Genomic DNA, 22751 nt, shown 5'->3' with positions numbered 1-22751 from the left:
TAAAAGGTCCCATGTAAAATGATACCAAAGACAATATTGTGAAACATTGACAGATATCCTGTACATGAGTCTAAACCAGGATATGCACCAGCATCTAAAATGTAATTTTCTGAAGGGGGTGGGTAATTTCATGAGCTGATAACTATGATACAGCTGCCACTCAGGAAGGGTTATCATACCAAAATATCATCTACAGACATGGATATTTTCAAAAATTATAAGCAAGTTTTGTCACCTTGAGTGGTACTGATATCTGGTCTGGCCCATGGACTATTGGTGGCACTGTTGTTCTTTTTGTTTTCCCACTATTTTAAAACACTTCTTGGGTACACACATTTCTGCTACGCTGTTTTATATATTGACCTCATCAAAAAAGCACAGCAGAGGATGTACTTCCTGCTGCAGCTGAAGAAGTTCAACCTGCCAAAGACAATGATGGTGCAGTTCTACACCGCCATCATTGAGTCCATCCTCACCTCCTCCATCACCGTCTGGTACGCTGCTGCCACTGTAAAGGACAGGAGCAGCTGCAGCGTATCATCCGCTCTGCAGAGAAGGTGATTGGCTGCAACCTTCCATCTTCCCAGGACCTGCACGCCTCCAGGACCCTGAAGCGTGCAGGAAAGATTGCAGCAAACCCCTCCCCTCCCCGGACATAAACTGTTCCAGACTCTTCCCTCTGGCAGGAGGCTGCGCTCCATCAGGACCAAAACCTCACGCCACAAAAACAGTTTCTTCCCGACTGCAGCTGTCCTCGTCAACAAGGCCCCAATCCCCCCTCTCCCCCGTCTACCAGACTGGCCCCCCATCCCACTCTACGTTACATTAACATAAAGACCCCACTCCTGACCTTATGCGTCACATTAATGCACATCCTAGGTCACCTTTGTACAGACTCATTACTCCAACATGTTGTACATTTTCTCTTTTAATATTATTTGTTCTTTTGTATTGCACCAATCACCACAACAAATTCCTTGTGTGTGTTAAACTACTTGGCAATAAACTTCTTTCTGATTCTAATTCTGATTCTGATTCTGATTTCTTCCTCCCCAAGAAGGAAGCCCATCTGCTACCATGACATGAGTAACATAACAAGACAATGTACAACACGTAGTAAAAGAGGCCATAGAAAATGGATAAACAACATCAATAATCAACACACATACATATATATACTGTACACAGAGGTACTAGATATTATTTCTTGCACAACAAAAGTCAGCATCTAAAAATTGTAATTGCTGCAGGAATTAAGGATCTTCTGTGTAGGTGCATATGTCTCATACCATGGTTACTGCATACTGTAACTGATGACAAATGTTCATGACAAACAATTTACGTGTGCATTATATCATACACAAACTAAAAAATGCTAAAACATTTCCCTTATAATACATTACAACCACTATAAAATTATTTAAATAGATAAACTATATTAAATAGGGGATATTTAAGGCCTTGCCAGAGCAACAAACTATTTAACATGTAAAAAATGGGTTGGGGTTTTTACATGTGTTTGAAATGTCACTAAACATTTTAAAAGACACTGAGGTTTCTTATAAGTCTACATGCTGATTGCATTGCATTCTAATACCTGGAAATTCAATGTGCCTCAACCAAGAGTGTTAGCATTAATGGTGGTACAAAGATTGACTTTGATATGAAAATAATTAGTCTGACCTAGTGCTAGCTCTGTTTCAAGTGGAGGATGTATTTAACTGTTCACACGCGCAGAACCAACAGAGATTATTGTTAAATCATGAAACGCTTCAATGCACTGGTTTTTGCATGGCTTTCGGCCAAAAACACCCAATCTGTAACCAAATCACCCCGAGCATATCTCCAAATTATATGCAAAGGGATTTAAGCACAAAATCCTCACCTCAAGCTGACAGAACATTTGTAGGCAGCTCTGAAAAGGCATGAAGGCCCATAAACCTGACTCACCCAAAAGCTTTGTTTACTTTAGGCAGACCATATTTGCATCTCAAAGTCAGATTTGTTCGGGCAGACTACTGCCACTGTTATTTGCAAGTTATCCGAGGAGATGTGTCCAGTCAGCTCCAAAACATTTGCATGGTTGTCTTCGTAACAACTAGTTAGTATAGCCCCAATTCCACAAAAAGTTTGGACGCTATGTAAAATTTAAATCATATCAAAATGCCATTATTTGAAAATGTCATAAACCCATATTTTTTTTCTCAGTAGAACATAAATAACAGGTCAATGTTGAAACTGAGACACCTTTCCATTTCATAGAAAATATTGACACATTTTGCATTTGATGGCATCAACACAAAAAAAAAGAAAATGTAACAGGGATATAAATGAGAGGGAAATAAATGTTTTGCATAAAAACAAGAGTCTGGTGGTGATTATACTCATTATTTCTGTTGAGGATATAATAGAATATATTCTGAAGAGGTTGGTAAATAGTGGTTACACATCTAAATTTCGCTCATGTACCTACACACAACACTTAAAAAAAAATTTGTATATGTTTTAAGTTTTCTAGTAATAATGTCAGATGAAGCGTTCCAAACCAAAAAGAATGAGCCCTCTAGCGCAGTGTTTCTCAATCCTGGTCCTCGAGTACCACTGTCCTGCATGTTTTAGATGCTACCCTGCTTCAGCACACCATGATACAAGTACCTGTGTCATCAACAGAACTGTGCAGACCTTGGTGACAAGCTAATTAGGACCTTTAATTAGAATCAGGTGTGTTGGTGCAGGGAAACATCTAAAACATGCAGGACAGTGGTACTCGAGGACCAGGATTGAGAAGCACTGCTCTAGCGTATCTCTCCGTTGCCTTGAACAGGCTGTGTGCTGCAAAATGTGCTGCAATTCCAGGCCGGAATTTCCCGCGCTGTCCTGCGGATGTGACGTCAAATGACGCTGCATGCACGTTCTCCCCGTTCTCCCCAGCCCCCGAATCTCGCACTCAGAAGGCACGCCGATTTTTTCCAGTGGCCAGCCGCGGTACTGCAACAAAAAATCCCATGGGGCCCAGAAAGCTTTTTTCCCATAGACCGCAATAGTAAAAGAGAAGCCTCTAAAACTGTTCACAGGACACTTCCAGCTGTAATCACCGGCAATTACTAATCTTTGTATTCTATATTTTCCAGTCATGGACTTTATATCCGTCAAAAATGTTTTATAACGGCCAGAAAAGTAAAAGAAAAGTCTGTTTCTGGGCGTGACGTCACGGCTGACGTCACAGCCGTGTCCGTGCATTCCACGGATGTTTTATATTAATATATATTATGTAATTATATTATATTAATACATTAATAATATATGTAATACTATGTAATAATATACATTAATTAATATATTATATTAATACATATTATATTAATATTTGCGTCATTGCCCCGGGGCATGATGGGAGGCCCCAGAGCATCATGGGAGGTGACTTAACTGCGCATGCTCTATGGGCCCGTTAACGTGGAAGTAAACCCGGAAGTCAGAAATTTTTTCGGCGTATGCGCTGGCTGAGCAAAATGCATTGAAAAGAATGGGCGGCCATTTTCGATGTACCATCCAGTTCTATAATACATCCATGGTTCTCCCGTGCCGGCTTCACTGTTGGCTGCAGTACCCCCGGCGGCCTTCGTGGCGAAGGGTGGCGCTAATGAGTCTCATTTCTTAAAAGGAGCCTCATGCTCCTTTAAAGGGATGTGGAGCTTCTTGCTAAGAGGGAGAGGAGGGAGAAGAGGCAGTGATGCAGCCTTCAGCGTTCATTTCTCAGTATAAAGGCGAAACAGAAGACCTGAATTAATTTGAAGGGCTCAAAACAGGCCCAACTGCAGCAGAAGGGTGAGATAAGCTGAAAAAGCTTGATGTGAACCTGCAAAATATCCAGCAGAAAATACAGAGCTGAGTGAAAGACCCAGGTTTACTCAAATAAAATGGATAAAATGATCAATGTTTCTGCTGATGAAGCAATGGCAGACAGTGAGATGATCTCTGAGCCAATCAGTTCGCTCAGAAAAGAAGCCCCAGTATCAAAGAGCTGAAGAGGAAAGACTGAGACTGACAGACTGACACAGAGGATCACAGCCAATTTCTAAACAGCCTCCCCTCTGAGTTGCGACTCAGTAAGTCTTCACACTCATCTAGTGTCAGTATTTGTCTTCTGAGATACTTTGAGGATGTGGCAGCAGCTGTGCTTTGATACCAGATATAAAGTACGGAGAATTCTGGGTGAGAAGTGTGCAAAACACAGCACATCTGTTATTATCTGAGCGAGTGGGTGCAAAACAGTTAATCACAGTCATCATTCAGTAAATTATTTCAGGTGCAGAGCCAGAGAGAAAGTCTGGCGTTGTTACTGGTACATATGGAGGAGGAAAAGTGAAGCTATATTCTGTCAGACTACCAGCATACGCGTACCAACTGAGATTTTCCTCAAGGGTCTGTAGATATCTATACGTTAGCCAGCTAAGCCAGGGATAGCCACTTGACTTCATTTTTTTACTTTATTTATTTGTTTATTTATATATTCAATAATCAAAAATAAAAATCCTAAATATTTGTAAAGTGTTTTTGTTTTTTTTGCTTGTGATGGGAAAAAAGTGTTTCCCATACTTGATGAAGCCCAAACTGCTGAGAGCAGCAGAATATAGCTTTGGCCGACTACAAGTGCAGACTGGTACTCTGCCCAAACAAAGATTAGCGGTGGGAACACCAATGTTTTCTCTACTAGAATGTATCATCCTCTACGCTTAAATATCAGTACACTCCTCTATTTCATTGTTATTCTTCATCGAGACACCTGATGTTTGTTCTGACCCTTTTTCATGTGACTGTTTAATTAAATCTACTGAAACCTGGATCATCTCTCAAGTCTAATTCTTGGTAACTTACTGTAAACACTCAGCTCTCAGTCCAGTTATTCACCTAGAGACGTTTAGCATGTCAGGGTTTCACCCTTCCGGTTTTATATTGAAGCTCTGTCCTGGTGTTTAAGGCCCCGTTTACACGGTGCAAAAACGGAGGCGTTTTCATGCGTTTTGGCCGTTCGTTTACACGAAAACGCAGCTCAAAGCCCCCAAAAATGATCATTTCTGAAAACTCAGTGGAGATTTTCAAAAACTCTGTTTTCACGTTTGCGTCTAAACGGAGGAAAACGGAGGAAAACGGAGATTTAAGCTTCAGAACGTCACATTATGCACCAGAAACTCACCAGCGTCATGTGTGCGACCTGTGTTTACAATTAGTTTGGCCACCGTCAATATTTTCTTGTATTTTACCTGTTTTATATTCCGTCTTGGAAGTAAAGCCTGAATTATGGTCCCGCGCCAGATCGACGCAGAGCTTGCAGCGCAGGGCACGCGGAACCATAAATCAGCCTCAACTGGAAGTTACACGTGTCATTTGTTGATGTTTTTTCCAGGATTCTGATTGGCTGGCATGACGTTAACAGCGTTTCCATGCGGGTCCGTGTAAACGAGGATTTTTTTGAAAACGTAGAGGGGAAAATATCCGTTTTTGTAAATACCCGGCTACGTGTAAACGTGGCCTAAGTTTTGATTTGGCCTTCCTGTTTCCCATCTGCCCTGATCGTCTGCACCTGTGTCTCGTTATCCCTTGTGTATATCTAGTCTTGTCTTTCCCCTGCTCCCTGTTCGTCCGTACTGTTTACTCCCTCCATGTTCTCCTCGTCAGGTTTTCCTAGTTTTCTTATTCATGTTTATGTTCTGTTTTTTGATCCTGCTCAGCAGTGTTTTTGGTTAAGTTTTTGTGAATAAATCTCAGTTTTTTGGAACTGCTGCTCCTGCTCTCCTGCATCTGGGTCCTCTCCAAAACCTTTCTTGACTTAGCAGATTTTTTCCACAACATTGTTTTGGTAAAATTAATTGAATTTGAACAAGTCTAACCCTTTTGTAAATTTGCTTAAAAAAATTCAGTCCAATAGCTTTTTTTTGGTCAGATAACAAGTGAATTAGAAAAAAGTGATCTCAGGCTACATGGAGCATTATTATAATACCACCAGACCAAACTGGGCATCGTGGTCACTCGGTGTTCATGAATTTCAAAACACAGAATGACATAAGTAAAAAAAAATAAAGATATGAAAAATCAAGCTATGAAAGGCTCTGTACAGGAACCAGCTGCTGAAACAGCAACATGGTGACTGACATTTGCTTGATAGGAATGTTGGTTCTCACTAACAAAAACCAACAGTTGCTGCACATCTGCATTAGGAAACCCAATAATATTTATCCGTGTGCCATCATCTTGAGATTACAAGCTGATTATTTAGCCATTTTGATATAACAAAGCTTGGCCCCTTGTGAATCATAAATAATCAAGGGGCAGGTCTAGTTTGCGGAGTTACACACAAACTATACAAGAGCTTAAATTAATTTTCTTTTCTTTTGTTTTTATAAAACCAGAGGTCACGCCTAACACCAGTTGGACATATCACAAAAAGGTTCATGAATGTTAATCCACATTTCTTCCTGAATAATCGGTCCTGATGTAGTGATGCTCACATGGTTTAGTATCCCCTTCTATGCAAAGCACATGGAAACACAGAAGATGTCCTCAGGCTGATGCAAAAGTCTTGTAAAACCAAATAAGTCTCAGGTCAAAAAGTGACAATGAACCCATATTTATCTAAAAAAAAAACAATAATCATAACATACAAGTTTTTCATAGACTAATCTAATGTCATGGTAGATGTTAAAGCACGACTACAGAAACACTTAGTTTGTAACACGTAACACTAAAAGCTTCTCAAATGAATACTTTCTAATATCTCAGATGCAGAATAAATGTTATTGTCCAGGTGAGGTCTGGCCTTTTCTTCCATCATATCGTTCGTCTCCCTGCAGTCTCCATGACAGATTCCACAACATTAACCTCTATGACAGCTGATACTTTTTCCATGTCATTAACTATGCAGGGATGCATAGCGATTTTAAACACCACAAATGATGACGAATCCTAACGATTCTGATAAACAGGTCATTGTAACGTCAGAGCCAGTCTTCTACAAAATATCAGCTTGCACACTCTGTAGCCTAGGCTAACATTCCCATCGGTAGATTTGGTTAATCAAATGGCCGAGGCTACATTTCCATCACAATCGGTTCAACATTGTTAATCTGTGTTGCAGAATCATGTTAAGTTTGTGGAGTCCAAAGTCCAATTCATTTTAAAAAGCTTTAATCATTCAAGTTTTTGCATTTGAGACACACGTGTCTTCATAATCAGATGTTGGGGATCGAGGTTTAAATGTATTTATATGTGTCGTTATAAAGATACTGTTCACAGTGTAATGTTTAAAGCAGTTAAATAGTCGACATGAAATCAAAAAGCAGACACTGATTCACTCATTTTTCATAGTTGTGTTTTTGATGGTACCGTATAGGCGTAATAAAGATACAAAGAAAAGTTATACAACCATTCATTTATGAAATCAGATTATGAGGCCTTGAGTTAACTAAGTAGTTATTGAAGTTGTGGTTGTTTCTGAAGGCAGGAGTGATCGTATTTACTCCTGAGGGTGCAGCTGAAGATTGAACATGTATCTCCAAAGTCTAATATTTATCTAGCTTTGTGAACATTAAAGTAAACAGAAGTGACACCATAAAGATTGATCGAAAAAAGAAATCTCAGTATTTCATTCATTCAGGTAGGCACACACATTGTGAATTCAAAACGTAGACCAAGAGGTTTTTGGGGCTATAAGTGTTGCAGAGACTTGGTAAATCCCTGAGGACAAAACACCTTCACGTTTTTTTGTGCTTTTCTCAAGTTTCGTTCACCTGCAGGTAGCAGGTTCCTGTGCTGAACTTGTTCTAATTACTTTATAGTAACTTTGTCTGGATCATTCATCACACAGCTGATATAATGATCAATATTCACATATGACATTTGATGACAAGTCCGTCTTTTCTATACAGTCCAACGCATAATCACCACTAACTTTATAAACTTTAGATTTATATATAACCCAGTTAGGAAGGAAACTAGACTTTTAATAAGTTTGTATAAAACTTCACCGATAACCAGAGAGTGAAGTCAAAGACTAATTTTTAACTTGAAGGCTCGTGATTGATAGGCGTAATAATCAATGGTTCAGCATTCTTCCCATCATCCAAGACTCCTGGACTGAAGAACGGGAAAATCCTCTCTGAGAACAAACACCCGGAGAAGGTGTAGATGTGAGACCCGGCCTCCACATCGAAGAACGACACCGTTCCCTCCTCATAGTCCGTAAACACTCCCAGAGTCTGGGGTTTCTTCTGAAGAGAGAGAAGGACGGAGGGAGAATCCAGGGCTCGATACTCAATGCCGTTCCTCAGACGTACTGTCCAAAAGCCGTTCTCCGGCGTGGAGGTGATCATGCCCTTCCTGTTTACAGACTCTTTGACTACCCCCAGGTCCCAGAAGGTCTTTCTCCCCACTGCAACCTGGATACAAACAGACCATGAGGATTAGCGACGATTAGCATCCTCACTTTCACGTAGGGTTGCCACCCGTCCCGTAAAATACGGAATTGTCCTTTATTTGAGAAAAAAATGTTGCGTCCCGTATTGAACTAATACGGGACACGATTTGTACCGTATTTTCATTAACTTTTACACCATATTCTAGTTGAATTATTGAAATAAATTAACTTTTACACCATATTCTAGTTGAATTATTGAAATACATTAACTTTTACACCATATTCTAGTTGAATTATTGAAATACATTAACTTTTACACCATATTCTAGTTGAATTATTGAAATACATTAACTTTTACACCATATTCTAGTTGAATTATTGAAATAAGTTAACTTTTACACCATATTCTAGTTGAATTATTGAAATAAATTAACTTTTACACCATATTCTAGTTGAATTATTGAAATAAATTAACTTTTACACCATATTCTAGTTGAATTATTGAAATAAATTAACTTTTACACCATATTCTAGTTGAATTATTGAAATAAATTAACTTTTACACCATATTCTAGTTGAATTATTGAAATAAGTTAACTTTTACACCATATTCTAGTTGAATTATTGAAATAAATTAACTTTTACACCATATTCTAGTTGAATTATTGAAATAAATTAACTTTTACACCATATTCTAGTTGAATTATTGAAATAAATTAACTTTTACACCATATTCTAGTTGAATTATTGAAATAAATTAACTTTTACACCATATTCTAGTTGAATTATTGAAATAAATTAACTTTTACACCATATTCTTCACCTGTATCTATATTCTACATCTGGGCTGATGTGGACGTACACAGCATAGGAGGATATTTCAGTTGCTAGTATGGTTGTTTGTCTGTACAGTCATGCAAGTTCAATGCTATTAAAGCACTTTAAACTTTAAATCAAAGCATTTTGTTTTTTCATATAAAATAAACACATTTTTATTCAGTTTAGAAGTTTTGGGGCTTTTTTTTTTGGCTCCTGCGCTGCTGAAATCAGGGCGTCCCTTATTTCTATTTCTGAAAGGTGGCAACCCTACTTTCACGACAAACGTAAGATGAAATGAATCAATCCACCTGGAAGTAGAACCTCCCAGACAGGAAGCCTTTCTTTCCCAGAACACAGAGGACGGGGTCGAAGCGTTGGGGGATGTCAGGAACAACGTGCAGCAGCTCGCCTCTACCTGCCTCTTTCCCATCAGCGGACAGGACGATGTTTGGATGAGCCGTGTCCCGGTCCAATACCACCTCAACTACAGAGAAGACATGTTGTTCCATCAATACTCCCACAGTACATTTTACTGATACTGATCAAAGATTGCTCAGCTTGCCTACAACCACTGAGGTTATTAGTAGGAATTTGAAAAGGTGTTAAAAAGGAAAATGGGGATGAATAAACTAAAGGAAACTAGACATCAGTGATTAACATGTGCATACCTGCATACTTCTGCATCCTCTTCATTTCTGTCAGAGGGAAAAGAAGATGTTTTAAAACATTTGTTGAATGGACTGTTTTCTGATGGACCTGTGTAATAATGAAGATAGTTTAAAACCCTATAATGGAAGTATCACCTCTGATGCATGAATTTCAGAGACCTCTGTACCACCTCCATTAAAAATGAAAACAAAACAAAAAAACAACAACACGTGAATAAAAAATACATAAAATTCACCAATGTATTTATAATACACAAAAGGCTTGAGGAGACACAGGTGCACACAATCAGGGCAGATAGGACCAAGGGAAGTCAAGACATATCTTGACTTAAACATCGAGGCATTTGTGGCTCAGCAGTCGAGTCCAAGACAAATTTCCACAAGTGGGAGAATAAAGTACTAATTGAGTTGAATTGAAACACAAGGACATGGGGTTTCAAAATAAAACAGGAACTTAAATACCAAAACTGTGAAAAACTGTGACCTTAACTAAAAAAACGTGGCATTGATAATGTATTTTTGAAGTTGAATATGTAAAAACACATCATATATATAAAAAATAAGGATTTTTCTTCTTTTTTTTTACTTTTCAACATAAATAAGTTATAAATGACTGTTTTTGACTGAAATAATGAATAGGTTAATAAATGTCATAGTTATGACACGAAGAAGGATGCTTCATATGTTGATGTGACTTGATGTGACTAATGTCAGCTCACAGGCTAATATGTACACCTTTTTTGTCCTTTTACAGCACTTTACATCTATGTATTAGCTAATGAAACACAGGTTTTACTGTGGCTACTAAAGCATCCTCCAAAATGGCTTCTTCTCAAAAACATGCATGTTTGGTTTAATTGTCTATATATTACAATCAGGGTGTGCAGGACCCAAATGACGGAGACCGAGAGGTGCCAAAGGTTTCGAACAAAGATACTCAATTTAAAAACAGAAAGCGCTGCAACAGCAGGAACCTGAAAATAATAAGAAACGTGTAGGCCTCCAATGGAAAAACTTTAAAAAACCAGGCCACAAAAAGACCAAGACGCAAACACAGGGCATAGGCCCAAACACTCAGGGAAGATACAGCAGGGGAAGTCAAACTAGAACCAAAAGATATTGGGAACTAGACTTTCAAAATAAAACAGGAAAGAAGTTAAACAGAAAATCAAACCAGAAAAACTAATAAAACACAAGAATATAAAAACCAAAACCTAACACACATCTTAGACCATGAGACTATGAGCATCTGTGTGGCTCTGTGAAGGACCACCTGTCAACGGCGTTGGAAAGATGCCCGGCTGAAGAACCTTAACCTGCAGTTTTACAGCGATATTGAGGTTTGGACTCTGGTATGAGTTTATGGCAGCAGATGATCACTGGCTCACGTACCACTTTAGACTTCCAAAGTCCGCTCGAAAGCAGTCGGCCGTGCTGCATCTACACATCTGTGCCTCCCAGCAGCTTTACGATCATCCATGCGGACTCTGATTTAAATGAGTTGAATTTTGCTGATAAAACAGGAACTCTCATTTTTCAGTTCATTCACTTTTTGGGATCATGTTTTTAATCAAACCATTTCTTTTTGCTCCCTTTATGGGGTCTTTCCCTCTGAAACCACAGAGTTGATTCGTATTTTAATTTCCTGTTTGTATTTTTACATCTGAAACTATTTAATCTTTTCTGGAAAGACACTACAATGGACAAAATTAAGGCACAATGTCATGGTTTGTTACTTCCTGTTTTATTTTGAAGCCCATGTTATTGTGTTTGAGTTCTTGTTTGACGTTCCTGTTTCCCATCTGCCCTGATCGTCTGCACCTGTGTCTCGTTAACCCTTGTGTTTATCTGGTCTTGTCTTTCCCTTGCTCCCTGCTGGTCCGTACTGTTTGTTCCTCCGTGTTTTTTGCCCAGGTTTTTGTAGTTTTTGATTCTTGTTTTAAGCTCTGTTTTTTTGTATCCTGTTCAGTCGTGCTTCTGGTTTTGTTTTCACTAATAAATCACTGTTTTTTTAACTGCTGCCTCCTGCATCTCTCCGACCAACCACCATTCCATAACACACTCAGTGTAAAATCAACACAATGGCCCAAATCTCAGATAAATATAAATTCAGAACCAGAGTTCAGCAGCTCTTCAGTTTTTACTTATATTTAAAGGAGCTTGAGGCCGGATTGTGGCAGGATTTATGAAAAAAATCCGTATACATTTTAAGTTTTCTAGTACCGTATTGGCCCGAATATAAGACGACCCTGATTATAAAACGACCCCCTCTTTTTCAAGACCCCAGTTTGAAAAAAGACTTTTTGAACACCAAATACATTTTTTTTTATACAGAAAATAATTACGGTAAATCTGAAACAAATGATTATAACAATATATTTGAGAGAAAAAGCATGTTATTTTGCCTCATTCAAATCATCATGTTGAAGTTTGCATCATAACTTCTCCTCAGCTGCCGGTTAACCTGCCGAACTTCCACACACTTTTCTTTCTTACTGCTATTTTTTATTTTTCTTCTTCATGCTACCAGCTATTTTTATTTTTCTTCTTCGTGACAGGAGTTCGCTTTGGCCTGGGGAGTTAAGTTCAGCATTTGCTTTAAAAGGTATCTGGCGCCATCTAGTGTTGTGAATGGGTATAATGTCTATACCCCGAATGTAAGACGACGCCCACTTTTTCAGTCTTATTTCAATGCAAAAAACACCGTCTTATATTCGGGCCAATACGGTAATAATGTCAGATGAAGCGTTCCAAACCCAAAAGAATGAGCCCTCTAGTGTATCTCTCCTTTGCCTTGAACAGGCTGTGTGCTGCAAAATGTGCTGCAATTCGGTCCCGAATTTCCCGCGCTGGGCTGCGGATGTCACGTCACATGACACTGCATGCACGTTCTCCCCGTTCTCCCGTGCCGGCTTCACTGTTGGCTGCAGTACCCCCAACGGCCGTCGTGGTGAAGGGTGGCGCTAGAGAGTCTCATTTCTTAAAAGGAGCCTCAAGCTCCTTTAACTGTTTCTATTTGCTTCCTTATTGTTGGAGTCGTCATTACCTTCTTTATTTAAACTTTCCAGTTCAGTCTTCAGGGCGTCATGCAGTTTGGACACCGTTCTCCTCACCGTCCCCACACAGAGCTCAGGGCAAACGTTGATTTCCGTCCACTCTTTGGAGGGTGGAGGTGACACGAGAGAAGGCAAGCTCTGCCACAGTGAAGAAATTACATTTTCATTGTTTCCCCTGCACAAAATAACTCGTATTCATTATTTAGTGAAAAAGTCTCCTCCTCGTCTTTCTGACTGTGTCACCTGTAGAAGATGCAGGTGGTCCTCGGAGTTCTCCAGCTTCTCCAGTTCAGCCTGCCGCCTCTGCAGCTCGGTGGTTTCCTGCCGCAGCTCACCGATGAGCTGCTCCGCCCGCGTCTCTGCAGCTCTCTGCTTCTCCTTGATCTCTGCGTGGACTTCAGCTTGCCTCTCCCCGACACAGCGGATCAGAGATGTTAGGAGTCGGTCGCTCTCCGTCATCTCCTTCTCTGCACTCAGCTGCAAAAAAACGGGTTAAACAGGACTCTTCAAACTGCAGCAAGACATTTTAGATGAAGTTACAGGTCTAAATTTAAACTCTCTTTTAGTTTAAATGATCCTCTTCAGCCTCAGTCGTTGATTTGTTGCATTTTTCAAAATCCCCCTTTGCAGCAAGTACAGAAAAAGTTTTAAATATTCAGTATAACTGCAGAACTTAAGAGAACAGGCCTCCATGTATGGCTCCATTCAGGAAGTTCTGTACACCAACTGAACCAGAAAAGGAAATTAAAAATTTCATGATGTTGCTATTATTAATGCAAGACCAGAACTCCTCATGGACTTTCCATCAAAACATTTCCAGGGGGACGTCTCCACATTTAACTCTCACTGAAAGCTGATTTAGAATCTGAGATCTTTCATGGTGCTACCTTAAATATTTGCTTGATGATGAAAATGCACATTCGAGTTGAGCGTGTCACTTACCAAGCTGAACTTCAGACAGTTTTTGATCTCCTCAATCTTCTCGAGGCGCTGCTGGATCATCTGTTGAAAATCTGCCTCAGTCTGCTTCATCTGGACCTAAAGAAGTAGAAAACGGACAAAGAAAGACCCAAACTCTTCAGCTGAATCCAGAAATTTCATATATATATATATATATATATATATTGTGAGTTAGGATCATTCTCTATTGATCAGGATATCTTGTGGATTTTAAGTATAAAGGGAGATGTGCAGAAAGTTTGAATGTCAGATATTAGTATTCAAGTAAAGATCCCCTCTTTATACCTTCCTCTCCCTGCTCTCGTCCTCTAGCAGGACAGTGTGGTGATCCTTGTGCTCGGTCTCAGTGCAGAACTGGCACACGCACATCTGCTCATCCTTGCAGAACATCTCCAGCAGCCTGTCGTGCTTCTTGCACATCCTGTCCTGCAGGTCCCTCACTGGCTCCATCAGCTTGTGCAGCTGCAGGGTGGCGACTCTCTGGTGCGGCTCCAGGTGGACTTGGCAGTACGAGGTCAGACACACCAGGCAGGACTTTGAGGCCTTCACCTGCTGGGACATGGCGCCGCAGACGTCGCACGCCACCTCGCCCGGCTCGGCTGCAGACATAGGTGAGGCTGCAGACAGCGGTGATGCTGCAGACAGCGGTGAGGCTGCAGAGCAGGTGACCATCTGTCTAAATGTGTCTGCCAGCTCTTTGAAGGCGGTGTTGATGCTTATTTCGGGCCGGGACCCAAAGGACTTGTCGCAGGCGGGGCACCGGCAGGCGTCGCTGCTGTCCCACACGCTCTGGATGCAGGCCTGGCAGAAGTTGTGCCCACAAGGAGTCGTCACCGGGTCTTTAAACACCTGCTGGCAGATGATGCACTGGAACTGTTTTTCTGGTAGCATGTTACCTGAGGAAGCCATTACCTGCATGACAAGGAATAAGGAAGTCGCGTGATCAGTTGGAGGAAGCATCTTTAATAAAGGAAGTACGTTTTTAAAAAGTAGAATGCACCAAAACTCACTTTCGCAGTGACAGAATTGTTAAAGCATATTGTTGATATTCAGAAAGACCAACAATAACAGTGAATATTCATAACAGAGAGAAAGACAAAGCTCCTCTTCTGGCTCTGGTTTCTATTTTTGTTCAACCGAGTATGTATGTTCAAGTACAGGAGCTCTTCCTGTTCTTCCTCTTTTGCTCGGCGTGTTAGTCATCGATTTCTCCTTTAGCTGCGGTCACCAGTCACGCCCAGACTCTGCTCGGATTAAAACCATCAACACGTCAAAGCACATACCAATATTAGAAACAAAGTTATTATGGGCGAGTTATCTTGATAAAACATTTGAAAAGTGTAACCTTTGTTGAGGAGCAAAAACATAATATTTCATATTTGTGTCTGGGAAAGATTTGAGCGCTCGCTCCGAGTATCTGGCATGACATTCACAGCAATAACTACTATTCATTGTTCCAAGTTAAATTTAGTTTAAATGTAGATTTTATTCGCGGCTATACATTAAAATGTACTGTTCTGTCAATGGGAGGAGGCAATGAAACAGACCCCGACCATGATTCTGCTGCCACTATGTTTCACAGATGGTTGTCATGCTGGAAAGCAGCGTTTTGCTTATGCAAACATACATTTAAATAATTGCAGAAGGACAGCAATGCTCCTCTTAGATAGCAGTGGCTTTCTTCTTCCAGGCTCAACACCATGCCCCCCAGAGTGATAACGAGCAGGTCCTCTTTGTGCAAACAAAAGAGCTCTGACCAGTCAGGGTCTGGGCCAGCAGATGTAAAGCAGATCCTGGGTTTCAGGGTGAGGTCTTAGGCCCCGTTTACACATAGCCGGGTATTTACAAAAACGGATATTTCCCCCTCTACGTTTTAAAAAATTCCATCGTTTACACGAGATCGTTTTCAAAATCTCTTTGTTTACACGGAAACGCATAAATACGCTGTTAACGTCATGCCAGCCAATCAGAATCCTGGAAAAAACATCAACAAATGACACGTGTAACTTCCAGTTAAGGCTGATTTATGGTTCCGCGTTACACCAACGCAGAGATACGGCGTAGGGTACGCGGCGACGCACACCGTACGGCGCGCATCGCCGCGTACCCTACGCCGTAGGCTCTGCGTCGATTTAACGCGGGACCATAATTCAATTGGAGTTACTTTTAAGTGTGACTTTAGAATATAAAACAGGTAAAATACAAGAAAATATTGACGGTGGCCAAACAAATTGTAAACACAGGTCGCACACATGACGCTGGTGACGTTTCTGTTGCATAATGTGACGTTCTAAAGCCTAAATCTCCGTTTCCCTCTGTTTAGACGCAAACGCAAGCGTGAAAATCTCCACTTTGGCCAGAGTTTTCAGAAATTATTGTTTTTGGTGACTTTGAGCTCCGTTTTCGTGTAAACGAACGGCCAAAATGCATGAAAACGCCTCCGTTTTTGCTCCGTGTAAACGGGGCCTTAGTTTTATGGAGCTTTTATCTGATTAAATTGCATTTTTGGAAAAATGTTTCCATGCCAGCAGGATTTCTGCAGTTCTTTTTTGTTGTTGAAGTTTGTGTTTATTGAGACGTGGCTGCAGGAGCATGCTCTGGATCTCCAGCATCTCTCTACATGCATGTCTGGTGACACCGGTGGACAAAAGGCTCCGGACAGACCAACAGAAGTGGGGTGGCAATGCTTACAGGACATACCTGTCAAGTTTCCCGTTTTGGCTGGAAAACTACCATACCCCTCTTTCCTGCCATCCCCCAGTATTAGTTTTTTCCTGTAAATGTCCCGTTTTATAAAATAATAATTTTTAAACAGCAAACTCAATTGTCCCTGGCCTTGCGAGAACTGTGCCCTGGGTGTCAGTTCTCGCGGGTTAGTGGTGACAATGGGAACAAACTCGGAACAACAAATCAGAGACGGATGGCTGCAGAGAGATTTCTGCCCAAAAAGCGAAGACTTCGTGTAAATATCTCTAAAATTGGGAAACCGAATGTACTTTCCTAAAGAGGAGCAGGATGGGGCTCAGTTACGCGTTCTGAAAGACGTATAACTGCGATTTTAGTGTCTCTCACAGGGGAAGGACTGATGTCCTTCAGCAGTACAAGCTGGAGGCACAGAAACATGCGTCTGTGTCATCAGTCATGAATGCCAGAGAGCCACATGAGTGAAAATGACAAATTAAAAGAAAATGTTTTGCTTGAAGACAATGTGTATATAAACTGAAAATATTTAAAATAAATACATTTATGCTCTATTATAGGAATAAACATACATGAGAATGTCCACAGCATTTCAATGTCAATAAAGGTCGGCCTGTCAGAGTCTGAGCAAATAATTGTAGTTTGTAAGTGATTGACAGGTAGATATTTTAGTTTCTTGTAAACCTGTCTTAAAATGTAAGGGATACTGGGCCTGGTTGGGCTGGTGGGACAGCGGGTTGCAGAAAATTCCCCTTATTTTTAAATCCAAAACTTAACAGGTAGCGCTCACTCAAAACGGATGCTGAAATCCTAGACGTGTCACTGTGAAGGAGCATTTTTGGACCCAGATGTTTAACTGCTGACTGCGACTTTCCATCCATGTCACTGCTACTTGTGACATCATCACCAGAGCTGTTGCCAAGCGATAAACACAACACTGATGCATTCATGATGAACTCTGGTGAATGAAACACGCCCACTGTCCAGCTTCACAGCTCATGCTTATTTAATTTTACAATGCAACAATTTCATTTTCCTTTGGGGATTAAAAAAGTATTATTCAACTGAATCCGGCTGATTCAGGTTTGCATCTGGTGAGCTTGGAGACCAAATGAACACCTCAGACTCTTTGTTGTGATTGGCTCCCCTCAGAATAATATAATAATGACCTGTAATATACAGGGTTCGGTCCTTCATTCAAGACTGACGCCTTTGCAATAACATTAAAGCTGGAGTTAAGCACATGTTAGAGGTAAATACACAGATCTCACACAATCAGTGAAGGGCTGCTCGAAAATACATTTATTTTTTCAAATGTACTAGTGGTATAAGACAAAAATGTACATTAAAAGATGAACATTAGTATCTAACGTAATGCTTTGATGGTCAGAAAATGACATTCTCTCTGAGCTATTTAAACATAATACAAGTTTCTCACTTACATCTGTCAATGGAAGCGTCTGCTGTGTTCCTCTTGGACGGTGGAACAGGTGACTCCTGCTGTAAAGGTTAAAGTGAATACCTTGCTGGGTTAGCCGTCACAAAGGGAACTGTAATGCCAACAGTTACTCGTGAGCGCAGCCCTCCCTCTCCTCAACCCGCAGACGCTTCACTTGAACTTCACTTTTAACCGCAGCATTCACAGCACAAAATACTGTTAGCAACCAAAGCATTATTGCATAATTGGCATCTCAGGGCACAAACCTGCACCTGACTGCATGTGTGTATATATTTATATGAGAGCTCAATAGTTCTCACATGAGTAAAGTGTGTGTTTGAATGATGGGTGTGGTGTTTGAGTCCAATGGTTAAGATTTTCCACTTGCGACACACCTGCAAGACTTTCTTTCAGTGGCTGAACAAACGCTGCAGTGCACAGCTCAGTTCAAGGGACTGCAGATAAGAACAGCATGATATAAAAGCTTCCTTATTTACACATGATGAATGATCTGCACAATGTTAAGCCTAAGCGGTCAGCATTTGTTATCATTAACCAAACCAACTATGTTCTGGGGTTAATTTTTTCAGTGGGAACATCATGTGACAGACATAAGAAAGTGATATTTAATTGCAGTACAGATTTCAAAGCTCTCTGTCTTCACACTACTGAAGGAAACTAAAGGAAATGCATGACTAATCTGTGATCTACCTACCTATCTATCTGCAAATACACCCATCAACCTTATATAATTATTGCAAGGTAATGTGGATAAACCTGGTCCGACTTTTTATAATGTAATCTAACTGCATTTAAACTAACTGCATTTAAACTGAATTTAACTGAGAAAACCTGCATCACTACATTTGCATGAATATTTTTTCTTAAATGTAAACTGTAGCAAACTCGTTGCCACTGGGGCCGACCGACAGGACAGAGGACACAGGGTTTTGTGCAGGAACTCCTTTATTCAATCACACCGCCACACGTGCACCAGCAGAACCTTCTCCCAGCAGACCTCTTGCTGGTGTGCAGCCACTTCTTATGTAGCCAGGCAGGGTGGAGAGGTTGATTGGGCACAGGTGTGCCCAATCGGCTGAGTGGCTGCTCCTCCACCCTGCCACATAAACAAAGAAGACAACATGCCAACAGCCACAGCTCTAGTTATGCCTTCTACTGTGGCCATGAAACATACCTCCATGATGCTGTAACTACTTCTTCCAGCAGTGCTCGTCCACCCTGCTCCTCGGGGCCCACTGTCCCGCATGTTTTATGCCGCGTTCCATTTGTCCTCGGAAGTGGGGATTTCCCAGTTCCCAGGCGGAATTTTCAACTGGAACGCCCCTCGAAGTGGGATTTCCCACTGGGAAAGTGGGAGAGTCTTCACCACCCCCGAGTTCACATTCCAAGATGGCTGCCCCCCGGTTGTAAACAGTAGAGAGCTCAGTCGTATACAAGTATTGTTCGGCATATATATGCTGCTATAGTGTAATTTACATTTTTCATGTGGTATATGCGAACTACAAACTTGTTTACCTACTTTGTAACTGGAACGCTGATAACTCGGCTGTGACGTCATTCCCAGTTCCGAGTTCCGACTTCCGAGGTAAATGGAACGCAGCATTAGATGTTTCCCTGCTTTAACACATCCTCATACAAATGACTGTGTCATTAACAGACTTGTGAAGACTTTGGTGACCGGTTAATGATGGCCATTAATTAGGAACAGGTGTGTTGATACAAGGAAACATCTCATACATGCAGGACAGTGGTCCCCGAGGACCAGGGTTGGAGACCCCTTACAGTATGATTACTTCAATTCAGTCAACTACTTACTAAGAAGGTTGGTTCAAGATAGGAAATTACAGGATATTAGCTGCTATAAACATCCACTGCAGTCAGAGGAGCAGAGACCAGCTGGACAGGTCGTATTACTACTGTCATTTAGCAGATACTTTTATCCAAAGCGACTTACATCTGAGAGAACAACACAAATTAAATCCAAATCCTAACAAAATGATTATTAACACTCGTTTGCTGTGGTGTTTCTTACACTAGAGTGTAGCTTGTGACCGCAGACTGTAATAAACAATGGACTAAGAGTTAGGTCATGTGACCCACTGGCTTCTGAGGAGTTTTGAAGTTTTGAAGCCTTTTTATTCTTCGTCCTAAGCACAGTCCGGGAAGACAACAGGAAGATGCCCTACTGTATGTCAATCAAAGTTAGCTTTACCGCCAGACATTTACAGCAGAATATACCATTTAACATGTGGAAAGGCAAAATCAAAAATTACTGTCGTGCCCCGCTTTGCTGGGCACAGTAAGCTTGTCGATTTCAGATGAGCACATGATAGCGACTTACCATTGGCTGAACTGACTGTCAATCAATCATATCAGAAATAAATGTATTGATTCACATAAACTGCCCTGACTTGGTACCAAAAGATTCAACCCCCCTCAGAGTTGTCATGGATGTGAAATCAAACAATTGAGACCAAAAGGCTGTAAATATGCTTATTTCTTCTCTGAAGTTGGACATTTTAACATAGAAATCAATGGATATTGACTAGCTTATGCAGCCAGCCTCTAGCGGCCGGTCGAGAAACTGCAACAAACCTCAGGTCTGCATGAGCCTCAACCTGGAAGTTGGATGGTTGGCGCTACTGCACTTATCAACGCATCCAGGGGTTACAAAACCAAAGCCAGCATCGGTTAAACATGACAGTAATTTTTGATTTCACTGCCGAGAATATGTTGAAAGCTATATTCTGCTGTAAATGTCTGATGGCGGGTCTGCAAATATTTCAGCACAGATCTCTCATGTGACCTAGTGTTTCGTCCTTTATTTTTTTACAGCCCATGGTCGGTGCTTGCATGTGACACATATATACTGCCCCCTATGGTGTGCGGTGGTATCTTTATGAAGAGGGTTTATAAGCTACACGACTTGAAGAAGCATGAGGCTCCTTTTAAGAAATGAGACTCATTAGCGCCACCCTTCACCACGACGGCCGTTGGGGGTACTGCAGCCAACAGCGAAGCCGGCACGGGAGAACGGGGAGAACGCACATGCAGCGTCATGTGACGTCACATCCGCAGCCCAGCGCGGGAAATTCGGGACCGAATTGCAGCACATTTTGCAGCACACAGCCTGTTCAAGGCAAAGGAGAGATACACTAGAGCAGGGGTTCTTAACCTTTCTGACCTTGGGGCCCAATTTTTTCAGTACAGAGTGGCCCGGGGCCCATTAAATATTAAAATTGTATAGCAGGGTTATTCGACTAAAACTTTAAGAGGTCCATTTAGAGAAGATTTACTCAAGCATCATAACATCATAATATATATATATATATATATATATATATATATATATATATATATATATATATATATATATATATATATATATATATATTATTTGTGTGTATATATTCAAGTAGCCTCATAGTTGTATCAACATCTGCATCTGACTGTTATATTAAAAAAAGTACATTTCAAAAATATTTGCCACTTAACATGTTTAACTTGAATTACACATATTTTTTTCTCTTAAAAATAAATTTTATTTTATTTTATTTTTCAAATGCTATCTTATTTTATTTCTCTACCAGCAGTTTGAATTTCCCATTTTCTTTGTTAATTGTCTCAACACATTTTTATAATAAATGAATATAAACACATCTTAGCAATTGAACAGTTTTGCAGTTTGTCTTTCTTCCCCTTATAATCTTATGCCTCCACTTTCTGTCGTTCAGTGAGAGAACTGAACTCTAATTTCTCCTGTCAGGACTTTAAATCTGGGCTGGATGGTGTCAGGTTCTCATACACATGAGAAGGTGCTCATATTTAGTTTTAATTATGTCCATTGTGGAGAAAGCTGCCTCACAGCTGTATCTGGAGTCAAACATGGGTGTTTTAAGATTTTATTTATTTAAGATATTAAATTAATCAGTTGTCAGGACTCAGCGTGTCGGGCTTCATCCGAGCCTGATCAACTGCGACGGGCACGAGCCCGCAGCCCTCCGCGCTGCAGCCCAGTCACTTTCCGATGCTTTTGCAACAACAGTCCAGTCCAGCAGACACTTCAGCCCACGCATCTTCAGCAGTAACGACGGAGCCCGCCCACCGAGCGGCAGCCGACCTCCGCGGCCGCGGGGACGCGTCGGCTCCCGCTCAGTCGGGCGGTTCCTCCGGCTCTCCGGCCCGCCTCTCCGGCCCGCCTCTCCGGCCCACCTCCCCCGGGAGTCTCGTCTCCTTCTCGGCTGCGAGCCCCAGGTCTCCCCGTCCGCCCCAGGTGTCCCGCCCAGAGCCGCCGCCGGGCAATCACTGGCAAATCACGCCCCCCTTCCCCCTTCTCATTGTGGCTTCAATTACGTCCGCCTTAAGCCTGAATTATGGTTCTGCGTAAATCGACGCAGAGCCTATGCCGTAGAATCCCTGATCCTGGCGGATCTAAACGTACTCTGTGCAAAATAAATTATTTTTTCTGTAAATACACACCATTTCTCTTACTATTACACGTACAGCTAGCTCAGTGTCTTCTTCTCCTCATTTGGTCGGGAGTTGCTATGCAGTCCCGCGGCCCTCGCGGCCCACACTTTCAAAACTGAATTCTTTTTGCGGCCCTCTAGAGGGCGCTCGCGGCCCAACGTTGGGCCGCGGCCCTATGGTTAAGAATCACTGCACTAGAGGGCTCATTC

At 41.2% G+C, this 22751-nt stretch overlaps 1 protein-coding gene across 1 annotated transcript; it reads right to left on the bottom strand.

Annotated features, from left to right (window-relative positions):
- Positions 1–7618: 7618 nt before the first annotated feature.
- Positions 7619–18324, bottom strand: LOC133420746 (E3 ubiquitin-protein ligase TRIM69-like). Its single transcript, XM_061710534.1, has 8 exons — positions 18056–18324; positions 14199–14825; positions 13896–13991; positions 13197–13430; positions 12944–13091; positions 9898–9924; positions 9538–9713; positions 7619–8432 (listed from the first exon to the last, which is right to left on the bottom strand). Exons 2-8 carry the CDS (start codon positions 14820–14822, stop codon positions 8055–8057), a joined length of 1683 nt encoding a protein of 560 aa, XP_061566518.1. The 5' UTR covers positions 14823–14825; positions 18056–18324; the 3' UTR covers positions 7619–8054.
- Positions 18325–22751: the final 4427 nt, after the last annotated feature.

Source organism: Cololabis saira, chromosome 20 (assembly GCF_033807715.1).
Source record: "Cololabis saira isolate AMF1-May2022 chromosome 20, fColSai1.1, whole genome shotgun sequence".
Classification (NCBI taxonomy): domain Eukaryota; kingdom Metazoa; phylum Chordata; class Actinopteri; order Beloniformes; family Belonidae; genus Cololabis; species Cololabis saira.
The sequence above is the reverse complement of the archived record's forward strand: the minus strand, read 5'-3'. Positions and strand labels throughout refer to the sequence as shown.

Excerpts from the sequence above, each read along its gene's own strand:
- LOC133420746 (XM_061710534.1), bottom strand. The coding sequence starts at position 14,822 with ATGGCTTCCTCAGGTAACATGCTACCAGAAAAACAGTTCCAGTGCATC. Across the intron at positions 9,925-12,943 it reads GGAAAGTTTAAATAAAGAAG|AAATGAAGAGGATGCAGAAG; the intron begins GTAATGACGACT and ends TCCCTCTGACAG. Across the intron at positions 8,433-9,537 it reads CTGGGAGGTTCTACTTCCAG|GTTGCAGTGGGGAGAAAGAC; the intron begins GTGGATTGATTC and ends GTTTGTATCCAG.